Here is a 13,031-nt window from a genome sequence, read left to right as displayed (position 1 = left end):
AAAGGGTAGCAATTGCTGTTTCTAATTATTAACTCGTTATTAATCCGCACGCTCTGATCAAATTCGAACACCGTTACTACAAATCAACCGAAATTCTCGGACAATCACGAGCAACGTAATATATTCCATCACTAAATAGGTTGCTTAACATCGATCGTCCTCTCTTACAAAATTAGTTCTTCCGTCGGAACGGTAAATAGGAACACTTGTCAAAGAGAATGGAAGTTAAATGGCGTGGTAAAAAAGAAATCTACGATACATGACACAAGCTGTAAAAACAATGCGCTCGAGTTGGTCCCAGAGCCACGTGCACGGAACTTTGTGTACCAGCGAAATTTCTTGGAAAGTTGGTTCTCGGAGAAAAATTCATTTTCGAAGTGAAAACCCATCGCGAGAAATGGCGAGGAATTATGCAAATGAAGAGCAGCGAGGTTGATTGCGCTAATGCAACGTCGTTTTCTAAACGAAGCGGACCGGATTAGCGAAGAGTGGAGAGATCGTATAAAAATTTTTTACGACATCCAGTTACTTGATGGATTTATGCTTCCGGCTTATAGAAACTCCTTATTTTTACATTTCCCTGGAGAACTCAGTCGTACGATCGTCTACTTATCCGCTGGCAGAATCATCGGCGCGAAATCGAATGAAAACTTTTGAGAGACTGCGTTCCATGCAATTTCGAGGTATTCGATTCGAAGTTTCGTAACGGATCTATAGTCGATGCAAGCACAAACGAATGGAAACGAATCGAATCGACATTTGTTTAGCACGGCACGTTCTAAAGTTTACGACATTGATGAAAATATTTCCTCTTTTTTGGAGACTTCGATATTTAGTTTATTATGAACATATTATACCTGACGAAAATATACGAACGATTACCACAAACGTTTCCATGTATATAGCGTATATGTACACGAAGTATCTGGAAATTTCATTGACACGTAGAATAGCGTGAAAGGGTTTAACAACATTCACGAAACTCGTCCTTATTATTTCGATTATCCTGCGTCATCGAACTCGATCACCGACTGCAGCACTTGGTTATGGTAATTATTAGTAAAAACACTGAAATATTTATCGATAATAACGAGCCATTATCGTTGCATGACGAAAGCGTTGACCGTAACGCCAGAGGAGCGTGTTAATGCGCGATTGCGTGAAAATTAATACACACGGAAAGATCATTTTACAGCAACGGCTATCGTAAAATACGAAACGCTCGTGTAACCATTTACTGGCCATTTCGTGTAAAATTGTGTAAAACTTGACACCATACGTAACTATTACTTACACGAGGGAACATAGGCGAAGCTCCTCTTTCAAAGCATCGACCAACGCGAAAAAGCTTCGATCTCTAAAATACGAATTCTCTTTGCATTCCTCTCGTTCTTTGCTTAATTCCTTAACAACTAAGCAGCTTACGGCAAGTTAAAAATCCGACTACCAAAACCTTTGAAACCACCAACCAGGGCGAAAGGATTTCAATCTGTAAAATACGAACTCTTTGCATTCTTTTCGTTCTTTGTGCAATTCTTCGATAGTTAAGGTACTTATTGCAAGATACACGTTGCAGTACCAAAACCGGAAACTTGTATAAGCCCCCGTGTGTAGTTACATTATGTTCCAAGCACAAAGTTGGGGCGTCGTTACGTGTGTATCGGCTTGCATCCAACTCCCACGAATATGGGAAATAACTCTCGCTCCGCGGATAACACGATTAGCCTGATCGAAAACGTTTCAACTTTGCAAGTCAATCAGCCAACTATTCGGCCTGGTTGAAACCGCCACGAGAACCATACAAATTCGGACCGTCCCATTGGAGACGGTTCTGGTGAAAGTCACTGCTGCTAGATCACGCCAATATTGAGCGACTAATAAATTCATATTACTAACAAATATAGTCTGGTCGCAATGCATGATGTACATGACGCATGGTGTATCAAAGCCTTGCTGGCAATTTTCATGGGCAAACTACGGATTTCTATACAAATTCGCATTTTTATGAATATAATTTTAAACATGCAACTTAGAAGATTTCAACGTCGCTTTGCGGCGTACAGGCTGGGTCTGAGGATGGCAATCACTGACCTTAACTTCGAAGTTTTTGGAAACTCGAAGAGCGTCCATCGATTTACTGTAATCAGCGGTTCGCCCTGTTATTTTCAGCTTCTAAAATTTGTCAACCTGTACGCAGCTGTAAAATCGCCCAGAATCTGGCAGTCCTGTTACACAGATATAACTCAAATTTCTCTTTATCTGACCGGCATTTATCGAGTTTGTGAAATCGCAAATGCTCTCAGTGGTGATTTGAATTTATTCCGCGGTTCTATCCATTTTTTTTAAATGCAAATCCACAAAGCTCTGGATAATAACTATTGATCTTGATTTCGTATATACGCCCGCTATACACGTGTACCGTGTATTATGCATTATATGCTCCTTTTTGTTCATTTTTATCTTGCATATTAATGGGAACTTTCCTGTCCAATACGTATATAATATATATAATGTATATAATTATTGATAATAAAAATAATAAAATAGAATTAAATAATATATATTAAGTTATCCGAAAAGTTTCTTTCCTTTCATAAGGTGATAATAGATGAACAACAATTCCTGTTTTATATTATTTTATTGAATTATTCAATTCACTTCGTTATATTTCTATTATTATATTCGTGCATAATTCAATAAGCTAATATAAAACACAAAACATTGTGCGTCTATTATTTCGTTATGAAACGAAAGAAACTTTTCGGACAACCTAATATGTATAAAATAACGAATTATTATTAATGTTATTACTGAAATTATTTTACTTACTAAATGTTATAGAAATACTCTGGATACTTTACACAATTTTATACATTATTTCCATTCTGCTCATCTTTTCGCTTTCAAATTTCTCATAAGCGCGTAAAAAATCTGTTAATGAATATAAAAAGCCGTTATCATGGCAAGTAGGTTAAGATGATAAAACGTAGCTGAAAAACGCTCTTTCTCCCTTCAACACTCGGGAAAATCATCTTACCACCGTACTTAATAAGCTTCTGTTTACTTGCTACGAAGTTCCCTTTCTCATCAACCATGCAACTATTATAAAGTCAATGGTAGAAGCAGTTTCTACGAAAACGAAGTTTTTGTTCGTGTAAATAAATGTCTGGGAATGCGGTTAGCAAAATTCGTTACAGATACCTTTATAAGCGAGTAAGTTTCAGGTTGACGACGACGCAAACAGTTGTTGGACGAACCAGCAGAGGATAGCGGTGGAACCAGCGGTGGTAGTTCATCCGCAGAGAGAAAGAGAAAGAAAGACAGAGACAGAGAGAGGAAGTTCCGGAGAGATGCAGAGAAAGCTCGGGAAAAGACGAGTTTGGCCTCTACGTTACACACGTGCGTCATCGTCTAATTTTGAATTCTCGAAGCGCAACCCAGGATCACGTGATCCAGCGACATGCACCTTCGTCGTTCGGGCAGAGCAAACCACCTTTCGAGGAGCGCGATACCCGGCCGCAACGCGTTACGCCCCTGTTCCGGAAGTAATAACACTGCCGAAACTCGTGTTGCCGCGTACCATGAGCTTGATTCACACACACCCTCTCACCCCCGTAGTCAGATCCTGAAACGCGGAACTGTTCGAGGCAGATGGAAATTCGCGGTCGGACAAGCAGAAAAGGGTTGTTTGCGAAAAGGGAAAAATGAAAATTCACGAGCATTCGTTCGTGCTTAAAAAAGGGTGGCCCGTTCAAAGGGATATCGTTCAAATGGAGGGTACGCGGATATACGATTGGTTGATAGCGTTGGTACGGGGATTTCGCGTGATTGTTTAGTGCGAACGACTGGATTTTGAGTGCTACAACTATTAGCTTGTCTCAAAAGTTTCTTTCGTTTTATACGGAAATACCAGATGCACGATTCTTCGTATTATTTGCTTCATATTACTTTATTAAATTACGTGCGATCCATTTTCTTCTATTAAGACAAAGACCACAACGTTTGACAGATTAGGTTTCATGTTCGTATAAAGATGCATTGCTGTAGAAGATTGCAAACAAAATTCTATATTTAATTCTATCGTATTTAATACCATGTTTTTGAATAATTTTCTCGTACTTTTTTATCTTGCACTATATCGTACTGTATATTTTAAAATCTACGACAGTTTTATTTCGCGGTCGAAACTGTTCTATATTCTTATCATCCACCCTTCTGTATGTTGTGTATGTATATTAAAAATGGTTATGGTTAGCGGTTATAATAAAAATTCCTACAATAGGGGAATGAACGAGACTAAGAGCGTACTAGAGGCTAGCACAATAACATTGATATACATAAAGGATTTATCCCTGGGACGCTTAATGACGCGATAAACAAAACGGTAGACTATCGCAAATTAAGCAGAATCCTACAGGCACGAAAGTGGTTTTCGTTTTTGCTCGGCAACAAATTATTAATTCGTTCTAGTAGAGACAATAGGGCACGTAAACTGCATAATTTATAATATTACAGAATTCTCTCTATTTGAACAGTTCGTACAACCCGTATAAATGCCTAGTAATAGTATTATTACGTAAACCCTGGTCTGGCTGCAGGTTCAGCGTGCATTGAAAATTCATCGGGCGAAGAGTGGTCACGTGTTGCACGTTTATTACAAATTTCCGGAACACGGTGTTAAAACAAACGAAACGTTCTCACCCGCAAAATCCGAAACCGAGCACAGCTTCGAGAATTACCCTTAGAAGCGCCATAGTGCGCATACCAAACATCGTATCTGCATCGCGGTTCATATGGAATTTCTGTGTCCATTCAATGGACTTCGCGCACGTCCATACGATAGAAGCAAATATCGAGAAGTGGAACTTTATGAGTGCGTTCGAGTGCTGAAATCTCCAAGTTTCTATGCTGCGCGAAGAAAAATTCAACTTTGCTTTCGCGAATTTCATGAACAAAGAAATATCGTCGAGTATCGGAAGCTCTCGTAAAGCGAAGGGAAGAGCGGAATATAGAAGCGATTGGATTTTGCATGTTTCGTATACCGACGATTAAATGGTTCGTGAGCGATAATAAACAAGTTAGCTCTGATTTGAAAAGGGAACCTGCTAAAAAAAGGTTTTTGAATTCATCGGTGGCTGGTGTTAGCATTTTTCATATATAGAACAAACCTGAACTGGCAACAATCTTTAGGTATATCCTTAACCTTTTCTTTCTCTCCCAATAAGTACGATGGAAGTTGTCTTCTTAGTACTGCAAACCCTTCGATTAAGAGAACGCTTCGATCGGTAAGAAACAGCCACGATGATCGATAGATCTCGCTTCGACTCGAAGATGTCTCGGTACGTTCGAACAACAGCCGTCTTAAAACACGGTTCGAGAAAATTTCAACCAAATAACCGTGTCTCAGGCTTGATTAAAAGAGAAAGAAGAAAAGGCTGGAACTACGAATCTGGCTAAAGCAAATATCGCGAAATTCGGATAAAGGGAACTGGGAGCAAAGCAATTTGCATTCCAATCTCTCACATCTCCGGTGCTCGTCGGCAGCTGAAAAAGCAGCAACAACGAGAAGGTTACAACGAGAAAGTAGCACGTGGAAGGGTCATTCGCTGGGTGGCCGCCGACCCAAAAACTGATCGTCGAAATTTATGCGAGTTGTTCGAGTTGCCGAGGGGTAAATAGCGGTACAACGTTACGCTTTCTCTCTCTCGTTTGTTACAACAGGATGAGCCGAGGCCACCTGCACGATCCATTGGTTTTGCGTGACCGTTTTTGTGTAGCCGATGTATATTCGTGTAGATTAGGTTTCGCGCGACACGAGCGTTAATGAACGAGGAAGTGTCGTTTGCACGGGACACAGGAGGGGAGAAAATTTTCAAATTTGTGTTTACGCCCCGAAGCTAACCAACCCCTTGCTCTCTGCCCTCTACGTTACCAGTTTCTCCGCTACTCTCGTTCACCGAAGCCCCGAGCTAATGAACGCGTAAATGTACCGCTCGTAAATACGCGAGAAATTTATACTCCACGCGCTTCGTCCTCTTCGACTATTTTTACTCTGTCTATTTCGCTCTGTGTCCACGCTTTTTTTCGTTCTTTTCTCTTCGCTCTCACAGATCAACCGGTTCCGTTCAAACGCAGGATACAGTAACCTCCCTCTGTTTATGCACGCGTTACATTTTGCTTCGTGTTTTGATGTTATTCGGTCGTTCGGCTGTACTTTGATATAACATAGTTAAAAAAATTCGGTTCGAAGAAAAGGATTAAGGATGTATCTAACAGGTAAAATATAACTGCTACTTCTGAGAACGATATTTCTCAAAAAAGTGGCAATTAGTATTTCTTCAGACAACTCGATGAATCTAATGAACAAAGACGCGGTTTTAGTAATTCATTGATAAATTGGATACTAACATTGTTCCTATATAAAAGACAAAAAAAAGTTGAAAATGCTTCGTCAAAAAATTCAAACGTATTATTCCTTACGATCCCTAAATGAGTTCTACGACATTCTACAAAATCCAATAGCTAACGAGTCTTTCTCTCGAGAATTTTCACGCGCGTTACTCCCTCATTTCGTAATTAAAAAAAGGTATTCGACTTACAATAAGCGTGAATCGACTGGTTTCCCTGGCGTCGAGCCGTCTCCACTTACAAACAGCTGCGCTGAAAGAACCCCGTGCATTTATTGTCACGTCGTTCCTCCAAAGAGACGAAAGGATCACGCGACGAGAGAAAGAGACGAAGAAGGCGGTGGATCGAAATAAGCAAGCGAAAGAGCGAAACGCGTAAAAAGGCAAAAGAGAGCATCGGTGTGTGAAAGCATAGGGTGAATTGCATATAGAAAAAGAAGCGTACACACGCTTCGGGCCGATATTACAGCGAGCCGTGCAATGTATATACAAGGTAATTTTCTCAGTCGTATAGATAGGTACGTTTCGGTTGGGTGCGACCCGGTGCCACCAGCCACAACCTCCATTCGCGGCTTCCCTTTCTCCCTGACCAGCCACCCTTAGCCTTTCGGTCCGTCGAACCTCGTTCACTTCCGACCGTAACAGGGAAAAAGAAAAGCACGGGCGAAAGAGAGAAGATTCGGTCTCGTAACAAGAAAGCGCAACCAACTTTCGTCCATGCTTTGCTTCTGTCTACCAAATTCGCGCGAATAAAGAAGAACCGGTCGAGAAGTACGGTTTCTCTCTTTTTCTGCTGTTCGTTACTGGCTGTGCACTGGTGTTCTGGTCGAACGAGACAAAGGTAGAACAAGTTCTTTGTTCCGTTTTTTATTCACCTGCGAGGTTAAGGGTCGTCGCAAGTGAGCGACTCCCGTCACGTTTACAGTCGCGTTAATTCGACGTCGAATCCTAAAGAGATTTACGCGTGACGCAACTTTCGACGACAAATTTGTGTCATACTCGCCCTCGACTGCAAAAACGATGCACGCAGCTCGCATACAACGGGTGCGAAACAACTGAAACCGATCGATGGTACTTGTTTGCGTGGGTTGAGTCGCGCGTGTGTATTCGGATTTCAAAAGACTCGGTGAACTGGGATAATGGATAGCTAGCGAACTCGATCATAGGATCCCGGCCATTATCTATGCGGGCGAGTTATCCAGTGAAATTGGAAATTTTCACGGCTGCGTTCCACATTCCGTTACGTACATATTTCCAGAGAAAGTAGAACTCTGGTAACGTGTGTTCCCTGAGTTTACGGAAGGGGTTTGTTCAGAACGCGTTCTCGAGTACCTAACATTATTGGCGACCCCGAGTATAACGCTTTATTAGATTCTTTTCCACCGAGTATGAGATATCCAGGGAGAGAAAGTTGGCGCTCTTACTGCAAAACTACGCGAGTCTGACGACCTACTCGAGCCCCGTTACCGATTAATTAAACGATCGTCTTTCCAACAACGATGTTAATTAGAGATTATTACTAATCGAGCGTCCTCGTTTTACAAGGAGAAACTGGCTGATCCTAGGAAGTACTTTGAGAAACGTATTAGAGGAAGGAAAACGGACTGGTCTCCTCATTCCTGTTTCGGTCTAGTATCTTTTCAACTATCTAGCTGTCTTATAAGTTCGCATAAGATCTACATATTTAATCAACGAAGCGTACTTCCGTTCGCAAGCATTAGTATACGTGCGGAAACTCGGATAAAGCTGGAAAATCGTTAAAAGACTTGTTAAACCCTTCGTTATCTTGTTTGAAATTATGAGCTATAACGAATCCATATATTCCATGTTATGATAACAGTCTCCTAAATAATCCTTGTCGGATTATTAAATATTTTTATCGGTCGATGCTCCGTTGATCACCTAACCCCTCTATGTAGCTTATATGTGATAGTTGAGAATTGTAGATCTTAATCGCCGAAATAAATATATAGGAACACTTAAATTACATTTAGAATTGATATCAAAATAGTTTCAGATTTATTTAATATGTGATTTACAAGATATTCGTCGATACATATTTGCACGCGTCTCAGCACTCTCTTTGTCTCATTATCTTCTTTACCACACTACCAACGAAACAATTGCATTCATATGTTTTACGAGACGCTGTGCACGCATATTCATATATGTGTGTCACTGCTACGCGGCTAGTCTAGTGTAGCACACAAAATTACACGTATCTCGATAGTTGTTTGAACAACCTGATAGATTCTTCTATTCCCGAGGACCGTGAAATTCTTTTCGCTTCGTTTTGTCCTTTTCTTGTTCTTTTTTTCCTTTTTTGCTATTAGCGTTCGTGTTTCGTTCGATAGGAACCCAGTACTTTTACCACAGACGCTGATAATCGATTGGAAACCATAATTGGAAGTTGCCACCGTACGTGAAACAATTAATTAGACCTTAATTAGCGCTCGGCCCAGTTTCAAAGCTTCGACAGTGGGTAGGTTCCAGAGGAAGCTGCAACTTCGACATCGTATTACCCTCGAAAACTCGTGAAGAAGATAAAAGAACAGGGTTCGTCGCTATTCTATTTGATCCTTTTCTGTCGCTCGTTGACAAGACCTTATCAGTATGTAATTATCTTGCCGCGCTCTAGAATACGATACGGCTCTAATTGCCCTTTTCCGATAAAGTTAATTCATTTAATCTACGTGTCACCTGAACACTCGCAATTAGCGTGTATCGTGTTACATTAACTTCCAGGTTCCACGCTTACAATCTCACGATATCGTAGAATTCAAATTCGTTTTTCTTCAAAGATATCTTGAAACGTTTATACGTTCTTCCTTTCTCTCTTTAACTTCCCCTGGAACAAAACTCTAAACCTTGCTACAGAGGAGATGCATAAAACGACGATTGTCCGAAAAATATTTCAATTGTATATAATCGTATATCTTCGCGTAACGATATTACATAGCAATGTTCTAAGTGCAAGAAAATAACCGATAAAGAAATCCGATTCCACGACGACGCTTTAATTTAGAAGTTTCGCTGTATCGTGAGAGATACGAGCCTTATCGAATTGCCATTTTCCAGCAGCACAAAAACCCAGAAATATTTCATAAAATCGGATGTCTACTCGCTTCCACGTAGGAAAACACGTAGCAAGAATACTCTGTCCCATATCTATCAGCCCTAGTAGGATATCGAAGGCGTTCCGATAAGATAGAGAAAAATATTCAAAGCTATCGGCGTGCCAGGTACCGTCTTTTATCCCATTCACGGCGTGCGTTCACCTCGATAACCATAGCGAACTTTTGCCCGCTTTTTGGCCGGCTTCCGGTACACATTCGACAAAAGCAGCCTGTCATCCGACTCGCTTTTCTCCCGCTGAATGAAAAAGAAAGCGCGGACGAGCCACGGAGAATGGCAGAGCAAAAACGTGGAAGTAGAATGAAGGCACGGGCCCACGGAACCGCCATAAAGTCTCGTTCCCTTTAATCTGGTTGAACCGATCGACCTGATCAATCGCGACTGTGGACCTGATACTTCGTCGATGTACGTCCCTCGGGATATCCTCCGCGGCAGAGAACTAATCACGGAGTGGAAACTCGACGCAGTTCGAGACTGGTGGCTCGGTCGGATTGTCGCGTTTGAAAATTTCATTCGACAACGTTGGCCAAGCATTTCCGCGACCGACGCGCGAAATTGAGTTTCATACGTACTCGTGAATCCGAATGAATCGGACGCCAAGGCATTGTCTCGTATCGAGATCGTGTAACGCTCGTGAAAATGTGCCATTCTCGTTACCGATACTCAGCACATGCGTATTAATCGTATCGAACGTGGATATTCAATTCAGAAGTATTCCACCATATACCTATCGAGTTTCCCAATTTCTCTATAACGTATGCGAAATGGAATTTCAAGGACGTTTATAAAACGTTGAGCAATTCGCTATTCGTGTTCCGTTTATTTCGCGTAGCTATTACCCGACGTTATTATCGGGTAATTTAAACGAGCTTTGTCGCCCGAGAATGCCCAAGTTTGACGCTGAACCCAACTTGAATCCGGCTATTGGATCCCGCTGCGTCGATACGAATTTCTGAACCGATAACGAAGCAACATAGCGCGCCAGTTGCACCAGCTACCAACGGCTGCTTTAGTGGCACTGTAACCATATTCCCGTATATCTGACCGTGTCGCAAATTTATTACGAACCCGCTCTCGAAGAAATAGCAGCAAAACTCTGTGTCTAATCTGTTTTATAATTTGCTACGTAATACGGGGTATAAAATACATCGATCATGAAGATACAAATGACAAGCTTAATTTGGAAAAAATTAATTTTCTCGCTTTTCTTTTTCGTGGATTGATACAGGTGATGGAAATACGCTAGTTGATACTATAAATTCACGTTCGTGGAAAGAACGTGGCTTGGTATTAATTCCACGTAATCGTATCTCAGGACGTTCTTCGTATTCACCGCGTTCTTCGTTTGTTACAGCTGCGAGAGTACACGCTAACCGAAACTTATCACGAAGACGACGTCGAGGTGGAGTTCGTCAGCAACGACAATCTACCAGCGAACAGTCCGACCCCTAGGGGGATCGACCCGAACAGGGACCTGAACGAGGCCATCGCCGAGGAGCGGAAGGAAATGGACACTCAGAGATACAGGTACGTTGCTCGCTCGTTCGTTTTTATCGAATTCCTCTTCTCGAATTGTCTTAGCAACGCGAATAGCAAGGGACCAGGAAATACGAAACACGAGGGACAATTTCAAAATTTCGTGACAACAATGAAAATCTTTCGAGCATATAGTTGGCGATAGAGTCGGACAAGAGAATCTAGTTGATTGCGAAAACAATATCGACAGACGTACCAACGTTAAAAGATATAAAAATATGACAGGCAAGTTTGATACTCGCATAAAGAACAGTCGGATCTGGTCGACTAACAAACGTGTGACAGTGTGGAGACAGAATGAGAGAACTTGAAATAGTACATCGTAGAGAAAAAGCAAAGAGTGGGAAGATGCTTTCTTAATCTTTCCAAGGTTCTTCATAGATAATATCTATCTTACGTTCTTCTGGCTTTTGTAACTGCGATTCTACTCTACCTCTCGTTCCCCTTCGTATCATTACGAAATCCTTTGGCCTTCCTTTCTACTTTTCGTTTTTCGCTCTATTTCTCTCTTTAACTTTTACGATCAAGCTGGGCCAGTTTCATAGAGGAAGTTCATCTTTTCCCATCTCTGCAATCCCGCTGGCGAGCTGGCTTTGTGCAACGAGAAATGCACGCAGAATCGTTATTTCCCTCTACTTTCTCACGTAGCGCAGGCATTTGAAAAACTTTCCTGAAAGTTGAGCAAATTTTTCACTCCGACCTCCCTTTTAACCCCATTGAGAAATTTGACCTGGTATTTCTCTAGGCGCTTCCTGAATTAGAGTAATTGCACTGTGTAAACACGGAAAACACGATCGACCGGCAACACCCACGTTTCGCTGCCCTGCTTTATCCGGAATGCGTGCGTTAACACTCGACGAACTCCTGCAACGCGAAACGAAAGCTATAGACACTTTAACGTGTAACCGTAAAGTCTCGAAGCACACCGGAAATCATAAACATCCTTGTAACTTTGTTCTCAAGTTCTAATCTGCGAGTCGTAATTCTAACCGCGATATTCGATAATTTCCAGACGTATCTGATAACGAGTTTCTGTTTTATCAAACGCTTCGATATGATAGAAAGTAATCTCTCGAATTAATTACAAAGATAAATACGACGCACGGGTTTTGCCCTGCTAAACGAATTTTCCACCTTACGACTACCCAAAAGTAAATGTATTTTCATTTGTACGATACCAGTTAAAAGCGAAACTAAAGTAGAGTGGCGAACGAATTTATCCAAGTGCACGTGCGAAACATTCTCGTATCGATTTACGAAGACGATGCACACGTTTGTGAAACTATTTCGTAACAGGTAGACCATAAGTCTCGTATATTTTCGCGCGATCCGTTTAACACACAACCGCCAACTTTCATCTCCTATGCCGGATATTATTCTTGCGGATACTATTTATCCGCCGTAAAACGAAACCCATGAAAATGCAATAAGAGACGACCGCGAATCAGGCGCGCTTCCGGCCGTCGATTCTCTTGGGTCAGCGTATACATTTGACATCTGATGTTCGATAACGATATTACTTTTCGCGGACTTGGCAGATTCTTAGTGGCAATTTCTGCGATACTCCCAGTACAAAGTAGAGTGCCCTTATCGTCGTAATATCCGGCCCGGGCCAGTCCGCCGACACGATCATCTCGAAACGAACGATCTCGTCGTAACTTTTCCCTTACTTTATACTTTCCCCTATACTTTACCCCGCTTCCACTCTCCTCCATCTTCGCTTTCCTTTCCGATCTTTCGTTCGCTCCACCGTCCCTTTTTCGGGGATAGCAATTTTTATCGAATCAAGGTCTCCGTACGACAGGCACGGCTAGAGTCTTTCGTCTTGTCGAATCGAATCGCGACCACTCGACGTAACGTTCAACCTGGAAATTATCGATTAAAGTCGATGAAATTTCATTTGTACGAAAGCAGAGGTCCATGTTCCGTTTTTTAAATCGCTAGGTCGATGCG

At 41.6% G+C, this 13,031-nt stretch overlaps 1 protein-coding gene across 1 annotated transcript in view; it reads left to right on the top strand.

Moving 5' to 3' along the window:
* LOC100650177 overlaps positions 1–13,031 on the top strand; it is a 193,279-nt gene that overhangs the window by 167,782 nt on the left and 12,466 nt on the right. The window contains exon 5 of the mRNA XM_003401243.4: positions 10,897–11,069. Coding sequence (XP_003401291.1) covers positions 10,897–11,069 — 173 coding nt within the window. The remainder of the gene's footprint in view (positions 1–10,896; positions 11,070–13,031) is intronic.

The sequence above is a fragment of the Bombus terrestris genome, chromosome 15 (genome assembly GCF_910591885.1).
Source record: "Bombus terrestris chromosome 15, iyBomTerr1.2, whole genome shotgun sequence".
NCBI classification, from domain to species: domain Eukaryota; kingdom Metazoa; phylum Arthropoda; class Insecta; order Hymenoptera; family Apidae; genus Bombus; species Bombus terrestris.
Note: the sequence above shows the minus strand (reverse complement) of the source record. Positions and strands in the feature narration are given on the sequence as shown.